The sequence below is a fragment of the Mauremys mutica genome, chromosome 9 (assembly GCF_020497125.1).
Source record: "Mauremys mutica isolate MM-2020 ecotype Southern chromosome 9, ASM2049712v1, whole genome shotgun sequence".
Taxonomy (NCBI): Eukaryota; Metazoa; Chordata; order Testudines; family Geoemydidae; genus Mauremys; species Mauremys mutica.
In genome coordinates, this window is record NC_059080.1 from 64,899,756 (window position 1) to 64,915,402 (window position 15,647).

At 42.2% G+C, this 15,647-nt stretch overlaps 1 protein-coding gene across 2 annotated transcripts; it reads left to right on the forward strand.

Moving 5' to 3' along the window:
- The first annotated feature begins 223 nt into the window (after positions 1 to 223).
- Positions 224 to 14,348, forward strand: TRIM42 (tripartite motif containing 42). Of its 2 annotated transcripts, none has more exons than XM_045029052.1 (5): positions 224 to 704; positions 2,734 to 3,440; positions 4,874 to 5,706; positions 6,421 to 6,648; positions 14,115 to 14,348. In XM_045029052.1, exons 1-5 carry the CDS (start codon positions 349 to 351, stop codon positions 14,199 to 14,201), a joined length of 2,211 nt encoding a protein of 736 aa, XP_044884987.1. In that variant the 5' UTR covers positions 224 to 348; the 3' UTR covers positions 14,202 to 14,348. The 2 variants fall into 2 exon arrangements, with proteins under 2 accessions (XP_044884987.1, XP_044884988.1); XM_045029053.1 differs by having other exon boundaries at positions 2,734 to 3,329.
- The last annotated feature ends 1,299 nt before the right edge of the window (positions 14,349 to 15,647 follow it).

The following is a 15,647-nucleotide window of genomic DNA, read 5'->3' on the forward strand; positions in this document are numbered from 1 at the left end:
TTCCAACAGAAAATTCTCTAAAGTGACATTGGTTGATGGGAGAAGATGTAACTTCTGCAAGCTCAGATACAGTTGTATTGGGTGCCAATACAAGTAATAGCAAAGGTAGATCTTAGTAATTGTGACATGTACATGATGTAATCAGCACATCACTTACATATGCAAATGATTGTCCTTAGTTAAATAGCTCCTTGTGACATCATTATTCCTAACTGGAATGAGAACCATTTATCCCAACACAAAGCCTGAGTCATCAAACTGGTCTCATGTTTTTTAGAAGTGCTCCTGTGTAAAGTGAGGTTAGGTTCAAAGGATCAGTGAACCTTCTTCTGAGTGTCTTGTGGAGCGATGGCCAATACTTTATGCCTAAGCTGGCCATGTTGCCCGGGCTGCCATTGCTGCCCACCACTGGAAAGGACTGATGAAGAATGTTGTTCGTGTTGGCGTTTCCTTTTTACTCAGGAGCGGAATTGCAACTGTTTCCCCTGCCCATATGCAGAAGGCAGAGCTTGCCAATGTTGTCACTGCTCATGTTCAGAAAACCCAAATTGCCGTTGGTGCTGCTGTTCCTGTTCAAATGACCCAGACTGCAAATGCTGTTGCTGTGCCACTGATGAGAACAACAGCTGTCAGTATTATGAGAGCAGATGCTGCAGGAATACCATCTATGCATCATACCTTCCCAGAGCCACAAGGAGACGTCAGTAAGTGCATTCAAAGAATGATTCTTTGATTCTTTTTTTTACATATTGCATTCCAATGGATATGCTGCTATTTTTTATTTTTATTTTTGGCAAATCAAAAATTGTCACTTATTCTCAGTGTGCCCAAGCTGGGCATGGAAAGTAGAGCTGAGGTAGTGGGAGGGCAGTCTTCCCGTCCAGGAAAATTTTTCTCTGCCTGAATCAAGAGGAAAATTAAAAAAGAAAAAACAATCTAAAAAATGTTTGTGAATCCCAAAACAAAACCCAGACCCTGAAGATTTATTTCAGTTTGGGTCAACTGAAATGTTTTGTTTCAATAATTTCAAAATGCTCCATTTTACTGTTGACTTTTTCTTTTCTTTTCTTTTTTTTTAACCCTCATTAAACATAAATTTCATAACAAAGTTATTTTGAACCAGGAAACTGGAATTTTTCATTTAGAAAATATAAAAATGAAATATTTTGACAATTTAAAAGCTTTTTTCTTGACATTTTTTCAAGTCAGGAAATTCATTGATTTGTGAACAGTTTTGGTTTTGACAAATTGACATTTTTTTTTTAGTGAAAAAATGTTTAACTGAAAAATTCCCACCGGCTCTAATTGAGTAAAAGCCTGAGAAAAGGAAAGAAAGAGGAGTGTACAATAAGAAGAGACACATGTCTGATAAAGAGAAATGTGAAGTGAGATGTAAGAGAAAAATACCGACAAATGGAAAATGGTGGTCAGGGTAGGGGAGTAGAGGAAACTGAAAGTCAACTGCAAAAAATGTTCTGAAAAGAGTAGAAAGATGGGATGAAAATGATCTTGGTGTGTGAGGGGGAGGGATGGAAAAACTTCAGTACTAAACATAGATTAAATTGAAGAGCAGACAGTGAAAAGAAATGACTGCAATGGTATGCCTGGGGCTCTAAGAAACTAGCCAGACCAAAGTAGTGGTAGTGATGATAAAGATTTAGACTGTGAGTGGAGAAGAACCGGTTGATCTCCAGAGATACATGACCCATAAGTGATTCTTGCCTTTAAAATATGTAACTCTGGCTCTGAAAGTGGGGGAGGCAAGTGGGTGGAACAAGGGCAGCACTGGGAAGAATCTATTTAGTTTATGATATTACACACATATACGGGGGAGGGGATGGGCAACAGCCGAGGTGGGAGGAGCAGCAGTTTTGGAGTATGTGTGTGTGTGGGAAGATATGGGATTGAAAACAGCAGCAACAAGAGTGGAGCAAAGAAACGTAGTGGTGAAGGCAGTATTATGGAAGCAGGGAGTGCGTACAAGACTGTCCAAGGCTGCAACCCAACCAGATTTACGGCAAAAATTGAATGATGAGGCAGTAATTTTATCTCATGTTTCTGGTGACTATGTTAACCACATGAGCTTATGTTATCTTCATTGGAATTATCATGGAGAGACAGTTGACCAAGATTTTCAAAAGCACTTACAAAGCAGAGAGATTTACAGAGCACTTTCTGAAAATCAGGCCCCTTTAAGGCATCCCAGGCAGGGCACTGCAAAAATGGAGACACCCAGAATCACCAGCCACTTTTTAAACTTTTGTCCACAAAGATCCTTGAGATGGCAATAAGGTTCCATTATAAGGTGGATTTTGATTCCCCTTGTAAGGCAAGGGATAGTTAGATACAGTGGTTAAGATACCTGTTTATTTTACTATTCACATGAATCATAACTCACAGTAATTTTAACAGGCAAAGCATATAAACAAGAAAAAGAGATGGAACAAAAAATAAGTGCTTGATGGTGACATTTGTGTAATAGCTGCAACGCTTGTGGTGGTGGTGGGGAAATGAACATCTTGAAAAATAAAACAGGCAGCTTCAGATGCATTGTACCTGTAGTAAATGTGCAACCACTACCGTGAACAGAAACACTCACTTGTGTGCAATGCTGGCAGAACAAAGCACAGTCATAACCTGTTTCTTGAAATAAAAATTGATGCAGTTGTACAGCAGAATTGTGTACATTAGAATCTGTTTCTTACTGAGTATCCAATTTTTTTTTGTTTTCAGTTCAAAAGTTGCCTTGCCAAGCTTTGGAAGTAAAAGTGACACATCAATCATTACACTGGACAGGGATGCATCAGGACATGCTTTTCGTGACCAACTCATTTGTCCATTGTGTAAACAACTGTATCTCTACCCATTTATGCTGCCATGCAACCACTGCATTTGTGAGAAGTGCATAAGTAAAAGCAAAGCCCAGGCTGAAGTAACTGAAACTTTCTTCATCATCGTATGCCCAGTGTGTGTCAAAGCACACTGCCTCCCATACACTAATAAAATTCAGTTGAGGATGAATTACCTGAGAGCTAAACTGGCTAGGAGATACATGCGCACACATGGCTTTCTGAGGTGGAGATTTGACAGAACCCAAGCACCAATCTATTGTCAAGTTTGCAAAGAGAAGACAAGGAAGGCGTCCAAGAGATGTCTCACATGCCGGCTGAATTTTTGTAACGAGTGTTTAAGGTTATATCACAGTGAGATCACCACTCAAGACCACATATTTACCAAAGCCTATCGAGAAGATCAAGGAGAATGCTGTTGTTTACTCCATCCCAACTCAAACCTTTCTAAATACTGTCTAGATGACCACGAGCTAATCTGTGAGTTCTGCAGTGACTCACTGCACAATGATCATGAGACACTACCCTTGCCGGTGGCATGTTCAAATGAGGCTGCTTCACTCTTCAGTGCTATTGCCAAGTTTAAAAAAGGTTCCTATTTCAGCTTTTCTGCTTGTTTGCACTGTTTTTAAAAACTCCGCTGTTTAACTGGCTGTGTGATTTTTGTATAGAAGGAGTAATATTGTTTCAGCTGGACTCCCCTGAAACACACTTTCAACAACAGCTATTTTAATGAAGTCCTTTGCAAATTTCCTATCTATCTATCTACACAAGTTTAAAGCACATTAACACATGACAGCCACTGCAAGGTTGTGCTGTGACAGATATGAAATCTATCAATACAAGGCTTCACTGCTGCAATCATTAGCAAGTCATGCCTGGGTGCTTTACCAGTCTGGAATTCCACAGTACTATGGCTGAGCTCTCTCCCCGAGATGTGGAGTGGTCTAGAGACAACTAAGTCAGATATTCCCTCAACGGGGGGACTCTTCAGCTGTACAGTTGTGGCATTTTTACAGTCACTTTACACTGCCAAAGTACCACAAAGGGCTTATAGTATGGGCCAGAAATTGACGCTTACAGTTTAAAAGAAATAAGAATTTATGGATTTCCCACCTCCCCACATTTTCTTGCATCACCTTCCATCCACCTCATTAGCCTCAGCACCCCTCATCAGGTACCCTGCATCTCTGACATTCCCCTCCATTCACCCCTTTCCTTTGCCTACCCAGTGCTTCCCACTTCAAGAGCAGATACTGTATGCCTCTTCCTCCTAGTTACTCTTTCCTTCATCCGACCCCTCCCAGAATCCTGCCCCTCCCCTTTTCCCTCCTGCTTACAAGGGAATTTGTGTGTATAAACTTTTAAATCAGGATATTACCTTGGCACCAGATTCTAAATTAAATAGGAGTCGCATGGCTAAATCCCTATAACAACCTTTGAAAAGACAGAGGAACAGAATAAAAAACAAAACAAGAAAGTCAAATAATTGCTGCTATTTGCTAGTATAGTTTTCATAATAAGTAATACTTTGCATTAACATGATAAATTTCACAAAGATTACTCTGGGTTTTCTGATCACTCATAAATTAAACTTGAAAATATCCCATGTGAGGTACATAAGCATTATCAGATCTATTTTACAGAAGACCAAATTGAGGCACTAAGAGGATGAGGCCAATTTTTTTGAATTTGGATATGTAAATTTATGCATCTAAATCCCCACTTTGTCATCTAAAGAAGTGGCCACCTAATTTTCAGAAGTGCTGAGCTCTGGCACCTCTCAAAATTAGGTCACGTCTATTAAGGTTCCTAACTTTATCCATTCAGATTTGAAAAGTAATTAATAATTACTACAAGGACACTTAGCAAGCAGTGGCACAACTGAGTAGAGCATCAGAATTCTGATTCCTTGTCTTATATTCTACCAGTCCTGAAGGCCCTCTATGCTATACTAGGCCAGCTAACTGCTACACAACATTTCAATGTGATGTTGAAATTATTGGCTTGATTTTGTTTTACAGTCCGATATGGGGTCGATAATGACCTAATGGAAATCCTTTTGCTAAAGAACAATTTTAAGACCTACAAAGAAACTAAAAGGAAGGAGATCAGAAATGGATTCCTCAAATTACGGAACATTCTCCGTGAACAAGAGAAGCAGATGATGGAATTGCTTGAGAACATTGAACTAAAAAAAGAGAAGGGAATTATAGAGTATGTGGCACACACATCCATAAAAATCTCTCAAATGGATAGCCTTATTCAATATTCTAAGGAGGCTTTGAAGGAGGAAAACCAGATTGCATTTCTGCAGTCTGCAAACTTTTTGGTAAAAGAAATAGAAGATGCAATTAATAATATTTATCAGCCCAGCGCACGACTCAGAGAAGACCCTATTCAGAACCTTAAACTCAATTTTGAAGAGCTTTCAGCCAACTTGCATGACCTTTTCCAATCACCCGTTAGAATGAAGCAATCCGCTGATAAAGCAAACAAAGCTCCTTATCCCTGTAATTCAGACATAATGGTTCCAAGGAAAATTTCCAGTACCCATGTAGAAAAACATCTAACTGTGCTCCGAAGTCCATCTTTATCAACCTTAAATTCACAGTATGAATCAAGTGTGATGAGGAAAGAAATGTGTGGAAGACCAAATTCCACACCTCCCCCTCATCGTAAAGAGCATAATGAAATGTTTGCATTTTGGGATGCATCTACTCAAGTTTCAAGAAAAGAAAGAAACCATCAAAGCTACAGTATCAGTCACAATCCAGAATCATTTGACAATGGATCATCTATGGTTCCAGGCCTAGTTATTATCTACCAGATGCTTGTATATCCAAGGGCGGCCAAAGTAAGACTTATAAATATAAAAAAAATGTATGTAGACTAGGTCCTGGTTTAGCCAAATTGGTTTTCCTTTTAATATAGCTTAAAACATTTATTTTGTGAATGAGTAATGCTGATAAAGTTCATTGTGAGATAATAAATAAGACATTGAACCCATTGTAGTCAATAGGGCCATTATGAGAATTTACTATATGAAAGTTCCAGTACAAAGGAAGTAGATGTATTTTAACACTCAGTGTTGGCATAATAGGGCATTGTATGTTGTGGCTCATACAAAATCAAGTAATTTTTTGCTCAGCATATCTCAGAACTGGGTCCTATTTGAGTTGTTTTTTAAAAAAGTGTTTTATTTTATGTTTTTACGTTTGATATATTAATTGGCTCTCAGCGCCTATTAGAAGCCTAGTTAGATGAGATGCCAAATAAGTCATAGAAAGTGCTAAATGCTTACACCAGACATCAATTTCAGTGTGAGAGATGAGTGTGCTCTGAACATCCCAGAAGGTACTTACCATTTTTCAAAATGTGATCCCAATTGTCATTGCCTTTCACTTATTACATGCTTTGTTAGGCATGTTTTAATTTTTAAATGCAGAAATAGCAGTAACAACGAAGAGAAAAAAACATAGTGGCCTGTTTCCAAAAAAATTTAAATGAAAATGTAAGAAAATAAAACAAAAACATATAGTTGGATAATGTAGATCTTTTTTCTCCACAGATTTACTGGACATGTCCCACAGAAGATGTGGATTTCTTTAATGTAGAGTTCTATGAAGTTGTTTCTGTTAGTCCTGATAACGTTGTCCAAACACAATTAGCTGGAGAAATGCATGGGATAAAGCATCAGAACCTTGAGATACATAATCTGGATCCCAACACAGAATATCTCTTTAAAGTTCGTGCCATCAATATAAATGGTCCAGGTCAATGGAGTGACATTTGTAAGGTACAGTAGAATATCTGTCCCTCTTTCTGTAGTTACTTTGCCTTTCCATCCTTCTATATGCAGTTCCAATTTTTCTTTGTCTCTACACATGAACAAGAATACATGTCATCTGGTGCTGTCTCAGGCAAGTGATTCAGCATACTAGCCCACAATCCTGAGAGGTACTGAGTGTCTTCACAGATTATTTTTTCCCATCCAAATTTGCTATCATTAGAGTGTTTCTGTCTTTCCCAACAGTAGAGCTGCATCATGGTTACAACCTTCATTCCATTCATTAAATTATCACAGTGCTAGGGGCCCAGTGTCCTACATGCTGTATGGCCACACAGAGAGATAGTGTCCTTGTCCTCAAAGCATTTACAATCAAAAGGTATGTCTAGACTACGAAATTAGGGCGAATTTATAGAAGTCGTTTTTTCAGAAATTGTTTTTATACAGTCGACTGTGTGTGTGCCCACATAAAATGCTCTAAGTGCATTAAGTTGGTGGACTGTGTCCACAGTACTGAGGCTAGCATCGACTTCCGGAGCATTGCACTGTAGGTAGCTACCCCACAGTTCCTGCAGTCTCCGCCACCCATTGGAATTCTGGGTTGAGATCCCAATGCTTGATGGGGCAAAAACAGTGCCGCAGGTGATTCTGGGTACATGTAGTCAGGACCCCCTCCTTCCTTCCGTGAAAGCAACAGCAGACAATCATTTTGCACCTTTTTTCCTGGGTTACCTGTGCAGATGCCATACCACGGTGAGCATGGAGCCCGCACAGCTGACCGTCACTGTAAGTCTCCTGGGTGCTGGCAGACATGGGACTGCATTGCTACACAGCAGCAGCTCATTGCCTTTTGGCAGCAGATGGTGTGTTACGACTGGTAGCCGTTGTCATCGTATTCCTGGGTGCTCTTTTAACCGACCTCAGTGAGGTCAGTCAGGGGTGCCTGGGCAGACATGGGAGTGAGTCAGCCAGGTCATTCCTGTCTTCTGCCGAGCAACCAGGATATGACAATGGCTAGCAGTTGAACTGCACCATCTGCTGCAACCCTAAAGATGTAAAAGATAGATGAAGTGGATTAAAACAAGAAATAGACCCAATTTGTTTTGTATTCATTTGCTTCCTCCCTCCATGAAATCAACGGCCTGCTAAACCCAGGGTTTTGAGTTCGATCCTTGAGGGGGCCATTCTGTGTGACAGTTGTTTGTGTTTCTCCTTGATGCAAAGCCACCCCCTTTATGGACTTTAATTCCCTGTAAGCCATGTCGTCAGTCGCCCCTCCATCTGTCAGAGCAGACAATCGTTTCATGCCTTTTTTCAGCCCAGATGCCATAGCACTGGGATCATGGAGCCCGCTCAGATCACCGCAGCAATTACGAGCACTGTAAACACCACGCGCATTATCCTGGAGTAAATGCAGAACCAGAACCTGCCAAAGCAAATCCAGGCAAGGAGGCGACAGTACTGTGGTGACGAGAGTGATGAGGACATAAACATGGACATAGACTTTTCGCAAAGTATGGGCCCCGGCAATGTGGACATCATAGTGTTATTGGGGCAGGTTCATGCTGTGGAATGCCGATTCTGGGCCTGGGAAACAAGCACAGACTGGTGGGACCGTATAATGTTGCAGGTCTGGGACAATTCCCAGGAGCTGCGAAATTTTCGCATGTGTAAGGGCTCTTTCATGGAACTTTGTGACTTGCTTTCCCCTGCCCTGAAGTGCAAGAATACCAAGATGAGAGCAGCCCTCACAGTTGAGAAGCGAGTGGTGATAGCCCTGTGGAAGCTTGCAACGCCAGACAGCTACTGGTCAGTCGGGCATCAATTTGGAGTGGGAAAATCTACTGTGGGGGCTGCTGTGATCCAAGTAGCCAATGCAATCAAAGAGCTGCTGATATCTAGGGTAGTGACTCTGGGAAACGTGCAGGTCATAGTGGATGGCTTTGCTGCAATGGGATTCCCTAACTGTGGTGGTGCAATAGACGGAACCCATATCCCTATCTTGGCACCAGAGCACCAACCCAGTGAGTACATAAACCAAAAGGGGTACTTTTCAATGGTGCTGCAAGCACTGGTGGATCACAAGTGATGTTTCACCAACATCGACGTGGGATGGCCAGGAAAGGTAGATGACGCTCACATCTTCAGGAACTCTGGTCTGTTTCAAAAGCTGCAGGAAGGGACTTACTTTCCAGACCAGAAAATAAATGTTGGGGATGTTGAAATTCCTATAGTTGTCCTTGGGGACCCAGCCTACCGCTTAATGCCATGGCTCATGAAGCCATACACAGGCAGCTTGGACAGTAGTCAGGAGCTGTTCAACTATAGGCTGAGCAAGTGCAGAATGGTGGTAGAATGTTCATTTGGACATTTAAAAGCTCGCTGGTGCAGTTTACTGATTCGGATAGACCTCAGCGAAACCAATATTCCCATTGTTATTACTGCTTGCTGTGCGCTCCACAATATCTGTGAGAGTAAGGGGGAGACATTTATGGCAGGGTGGGAGGTTGAGGCAAATCGCCTGGCCACTGATTATGCGCAGCCAGACACCAGGGAGGTTAGAAGAGTACAGGAGGGCGCGGTGCGCATCAGAGAAGCTTTGAAAACCAGTTTCATGACTGGCCAGGCTACGGTGTGAAAGTTCTGTATGTTTCTCCTTGATGCACCCCCCCCCGCCCTTGGTTCACTCTACTTCCCTATAAGCTAGCCACCCTCCCCTCCCCACTTTGATCACTGCTTGCAGAGGCAATAAAGTCATTGTTGCTTCACATTCATGCATTCTTTATTAATTCATCACACAAATAGGGGGATAACTGCCAAGGTAATCTGGGAAGGGTGGGGGAAGAGGGAAGCACCGGGTGGGGTTGGGGAGGAGGGAAGGACAAGGCCACACTGCACTTTAAAACTCTAAACTTATTGAAGGCCAGCCTTCTGTTGCATGGACAATCCTCTAGGGGGAATGCTGGGTGGCTGGAGGCCCCCCCACCGCGTTCTTTGGCGTCTGGGTGAGGAGGCTATGGAACTTGGGGAGGAGGGCTGTTGGTTACACAGAGGCTGTAGCTGTGGTCTGTGCTCCTGCTGCCTTTCCTGCAGCTCAACCATAAGCTGGAGCATATGAGTTTGATCTTCCAGCAGCCTGAGCATCGACTTGCCTTCTGTCAGCAAGCTGACACCACTTACTCTCTTCAGCCTGCCACGTCTTCTCGCGTTCATATTGTGCTTTCCTGCACTCTGACATTGTCTCCCTCCATGCAGTCTGCTGTGCTCTGTCAGTGTGGGAGGACAGCAGGAGCTCAAAGAACATTTCATCACAAGTGCATTTTTTACACCTTCTAATCTTCACTAGCCTCTGTGAAGGAGAAACATTTGTAGCTGGTGGAGGAAAAGGGAGAGTAGTAATTTATAGCTGGAGATATACCAATCTCCTAGAACTGGAAGGGACCTTGAAAGGTCATCGAGTCCAGCCCCCCGCCTTCACTAGCAGGACCAATTTTTGCCCCAGATCCCTAAGTGGCCCCCTCAAGGATTGAACTCACAACCCTGGGTTTAGCAGACCAATGCTCAAACCACTGAGCTATCCCTCCCCACGCATTTTAGAGAAAAACTCTTTCATGTTAAACCTTGCTGTTCACATTACACAGCACGTATTTTTTTTTTAACAAGGTCACATTTTGCCTCTTGTATTGAGGGCCTGCTGGTTTTGTGAGAGAGAGCACTCACGCTTCACCCCTCCCCCCCCCATGTGGCTAACAGCGGGGAACATTTCTGTTCAGCCACAGCCAAAAAGCTGAGCAGGAACGGGCACCTCTGAATGTCCCCTTAATAAAAGCACCCTATTTCAACCAGGCGACCATGAATGATATCACTATCCTGAGGATAACACAGCAAGATAAAGAACTGATGTTGTTTGAATGCCAGCAAACACCTGGACCATATGCTGCCATGCTTTGTTATGCAATGATTCCCAACTACATGCTACTGGCCTGGCATGGTAAAGTGTCCTACCATGGCGGACGGAACAAGGCCGCCCTCCCCAGAAACCTTTTGCAAAGTCTTTGGGAATACATCCAGGAGAGCTTTATGGAGATGTCCCTGGAGGACACATTAACAGACTTGTCCAGTAGCTGTACTGGCTGCGAATGCCAGGGCAAATTAATCATTAAACACGCTTGCTTTTAAACCATGTGTAATATTTACAAAGGTACACTCACCAGAGGTCCCTTCTCTGCCTTCAGGGTCCGGGAGCATGCCTTGGGCAGGTTTGGGGGTTACTGGCTCCCAGTCCAGGTTGAAAAACATATCTTGGCTGTTGGGGAAACCGGTTTCTCTGCTTCCTTGCTGTGAGCTATCTTCCTCATCCCCAAAACCCGCTTCCCTGTTGCGTGATTCTCCACTGACGGAGTCAAAGCACAGGGCTGGGGAAGTGGTGGCTGCACTCCCTAGCATGGCATGCAGCTCATCATAGAAGCGGCATGTTCAGGGCTCTGATCCAGAGTGACCATTTGCCTCTCTGTTTTTTATGTAGGCTCGGCTTGCCTTAGCTCCTTAATTTTCATGCGGCACTGCTGTGCATTGCTGTTATGGCCTGTGTCCTTCATGTCCTTTGAGACTTTTTCTAATGTTTTGGCATTTCATTTATTGGAATGGAGTTTGGCTAGCATGGATTCGTCTCCCCATATAGCGAGCAGATCCCGTACCTCCCGTTCGGTCCATGCTGGAGCTCTTTTGTGATCCTGGGACTCCATTACGGTCACCTCTGCTGACAAGATCTGATGAGATCTAGACTCACCTGCATCTTGTCACGCTGGCCAAACAGGAAATGAGATTCAAAAGTTCACGGGCCTTTTCCTATCTACCTGGCCAGTGCATCTGAGTTGAGAGCGCTGTCCAGAGCGGTCACAATGGAGCACTCATGGCTAGCTCCTGGAGGCCAATACCGTCGAATTGTATCCACGGTACCCCAAATTCGACCCAGCAAGGCCGATTTCAGCGCTAATCGCCTCGTCAGAGGTGGAGTAAAGAAATCGATTTAAAGAGCCCTTTAAGTCGAAAAAAGGGCTTCGTCGTGTGGACGGGTCCAGGCTTAAATCGAGGTAACGCTGCTAAATTCGACCTAAAATCATAGTGTAGACCATGCCAAAGAGAATTAGAGAGACCTGGAGTGGGAGAGGAAGTTTCAGAATGTCCCTCAGCACCCTTGTCAAATGCCTCTCTTATTATGGTTTTAAAGAAAAAAAATTAAACAAAAGCAAGATTTTCAAAAATAAACACCTAATTATCACAAGTGCTGAGCACCCAGCATCACACACCGATGTCACTTCTGTGTTCTAAATCTTGTCCAAAAACATATATTCAGTCCATTTATTTTTCCACTTGGAATCATTATACATACAAGAGCAAATCATCCCAGTGCAGAGAGCCAGTAAAAGGCTCTATGTACCATTTGAGTCCCAATAAAGGGTGTATGTGGGACTTCAATACATAGCCCTTTGCATAAGTTCTCTGTGAAAGGGTGGATTTCACTCTGTGGTTCCATGCAGAACAATCTCACTTCTCTCTTCCCGGTTTCACTTTACACTGAGTTTTATCCCTCCAAGGCTTCTAGTCCCTAGTCACCTGGATTTAGTAAGAGTCTAGCTTTGAAATGGCACTCAGATAATTCACTAGGTGAGTGCTAATGATAACACTACCTATGGGCCACCAGGGCAGCTCTACTTCCCATACTTAACATATTCAGCACCGTATTTTCTTTTTTATCTGACACACTGGAGTACTATATTGATTTTTCTTTTGAAAACAGTTCTTTCCACAGGCAGCAGAGTTGTATTAATATTCCAGAGAAACACAGATTTGCTTAACATCTGCTGTAATTTACATAAGCAAAGAGTTACGTGGCAAATGAAAATGAAAAAGCATGTTTGACAGACATTTATAGATCTTTTTAAAAATAACTTACTGCCATTCTTTTTGCATAAAATCAGAATATTTTACTTTACCAGCTGCATGGAAACTTCAGAAGAGTTACATTTAATGTAAATGCACCATGAGAATGTAAGATGTTTTATTTATACAAAACAATACAATATTTTCTGACATATCCAATTATCCAAAAGGAATTGATCAAATACATATCATATCAGGGCCACATTGTCCCAGGCTCTATACCCACAGAGAGACACAGATAATCACAGTTTCTAAGTCTAAGCTGTAGGAGCACGGGATCTGCTCCCTTCAGACACCCCTTCTGGGCTGCACATTGTCCCAGAGGTGAGGCACTCCTCTCTCACCTCAAGCCTCTGGGGCGGGTTGGGCACACTGGAGGTCCTGAAGATTGGCACAGACTGCATACTACCCCTAGGGTGACCAGATGTCCCGATTTTATAGGGACAGTCCTGATACTTGGGACTTTTTCTTATATAGGCTCCTATTACCCCCTCACCCCCATCCCGATTTCTCACACTTACTATCTGGTCAGCCTAACTACCCCTGCACATTAGGAACCACGGGGCGGGATCACTCTGTATTTCCCCCAATCACAGCTGTGCTTTAATTGCCCAGTCCAGTCCTTAATTAGAAATGTGGCTTGTTTAAGTTCTTTTAGTCCTTGAGAAAGTTCCTAGGTTAACAATGAAAATTAAGTCTGCTCTGTGAACAGAACAACTGCAATGCAGCCAGTGGTAGTGTAAGAAAGTCTGCAGATGTGACTCCACCCTGTTCTGGCAAGACTGTTTCTAGGGATGAAGTTCAATTGCCATGTCCATTTTCAAACCTGTCTGATGAGATGGCCAACTTGGAAACTAATTTGTTTGAGTTCTGATAGCGTTTTTTGTGATTGGACACTTGTCCACGAAAAACTAGGGAGAAACTTTTCAAAAGCATTCAAGAATTTAGGATCACAAGTCTCAATAACTTTCAATGGGATTTGTGCTCCTAAATGCCATTTGGGTACCTAACTCCCATTGACTTCAATAGGCAATAGGTGCCTAAATACCTTTGGGGAACTGGGCCCAAGTGCTTTTAAAAATCTCTCCCTAGCTGACCTGCTACTGGCACTTAAAGGCTGGTGCTAAGTACATTTAAAAATCATTACATTGTACACAGAATACCAAACAGCAGCCATCTGGTGATGATGGCTTTTGCTTACTTCCTACTTGCCCTAAGGGCCAGATTTTCAAAAGAGCTCAGCTTCCATTTAGGCAGCAAAGTAAGTGACTAGATTTTTTCAGAAGCGCTCAAAATGAGTTCTTTTGAAGATCTGGCCATAAGTGGCAGCTGGGCTGTTCTGAAAATCTACCCTCTATTGTGGAAGCTGAGTACTTGAAAATCTGACCCTGAGCTCCATTGAAAATGTATACCACATTTTGAAGAACTCTATTACTCTATCATTTAACACCTGAGACACCAAGTCCCTGAAAATTGTATGTATTTTAAAATATTCCTAACTCTGAATTTGTGTTATTTTTTTCCAATTCCAGGTAGTTACTCCGGATGGGCATGGGAAAGCCAGAGGCAGATGGGGCTTGCTGCGGAGTATTCAGTCTGCTTTCTATAAACAGCCTTAAGCTTCAAAGAAACAAGACAGTATGTTTTGTTTTGTTTTTAAAGAAAAGGTCTGAAAAAATCTCTTATATTTTTGACTGAAGCTAGCATGCAGCCTAAGATCTGAAAGTAAACTCTTCAGAATAACATATCCTTCCAATAAATAAATATCTCAGCATTGTCTTTTGCCTTCTTTAGTCTAGAAATATCACCAAAACATGAGGAAAATTTTGTGTTCTACATGAAAATATAAAGTGCAAATCTCAGAAGCCAGCTCTGTGGTGCTTAGCACCTTTAAAGAAAAAGTAATATAGACTGATGTCTTCATTTTCATTGCAGGAATCTGCCAAGTTAATACTTTGATTATTACTTCCTAAGAGGCCAAGTCTGAACTTGTTTATACAGTAACACTCTTTACATAGTATTAATGCACCTCATAAAGCCCACTCTACAAATATCTGTGATTTGTGCTAGGAGTTCAAGATCTCACCCTGCTGACGCCATTCTTGGACCTTAATCCTGCACAGTGCAGAGTGAGAGTGTTAGGTGCAAGGTAGAAGGTGATAGGTTGCACAGGGTTGGTATTAATGAATGTAGGAGCGCATGACCACAAAGGTACTTATCCCTAGTAAGAAAAGCCAGGACAAAGAGGGGAATATGTCCTTCTGCACTTCAGTCACATACTGAGGATCATGCTCACTTTACCTGAAGGTCCTTTACATGAAGGTCACAAAAGACAGGCAACTTGTATATTATTGAAAAAAATAGTTACTCCTGGTAAATACCAGCAGTAAGAGAAACTACACCAATTAAGAGCAAGTTACAGCCCTGGAGTAAAAAATGTCATTCACCACACAGGCACACAGCTCCTAGGTATCTACTATGTCTATTTCATTCCATGCAACTGTCTGGATTTACCTTAAGGCAAACAATAACTTATTTGTATGTATGCTTAATATTTTGTATTTATATTGCACCTTTCATCAGAGTCAAGTAAAGTGAAGCTTTCTCTAGCTTCACTTCATTACAGTAAGATAGTAATACTATACCCACTTTACAGATGTATAAACTGAGCTGCAGACCATGGGCAAGTATCTGCAAAGGTCACATATAGTCAGTGGCAAAGCCAAAAATTGACTCCAGGAGGTTCAACTTCTTATCCTTTTTGCCAGTCACTAAACCATTAGTGATACTTAATGTAATGTACATGATCTGGGCTCATCCTCTTTCTGACAGATGATTTCAACTTGGACAATGTCTAGAGATACTACTTGCAAACATTTACATTTTCAAAAGGGACTAGTAATTTTGAGTGCCTCTGTTTTTGGATGCTCACCACAAAACATCTTACTGGGGCTTGATTTTCAGGAGTGCTGAGCACCCACCCTCAAAGATGTTTCAGGATGTACATCCAAAAAATTGAGGCCTCTAAAATCCCTAATTACTCTAGAAAATATAGGCTAAAGGGC

Excerpts from the sequence above, each read along its gene's own strand:
- TRIM42 (XM_045029052.1), top strand. The coding sequence starts at position 349 with ATGGCCAATACTTTATGCCTAAGCTGGCCATGTTGCCCGGGCTGCCAT. Across the intron at positions 705-2,733 it reads AGAGCCACAAGGAGACGTCA|TTCAAAAGTTGCCTTGCCAA; the intron begins GTAAGTGCATTC and ends TTTTGTTTTCAG. Across the intron at positions 5,707-6,420 it reads TATATCCAAGGGCGGCCAAA|ATTTACTGGACATGTCCCAC; the intron begins GTAAGACTTATA and ends TTTTCTCCACAG.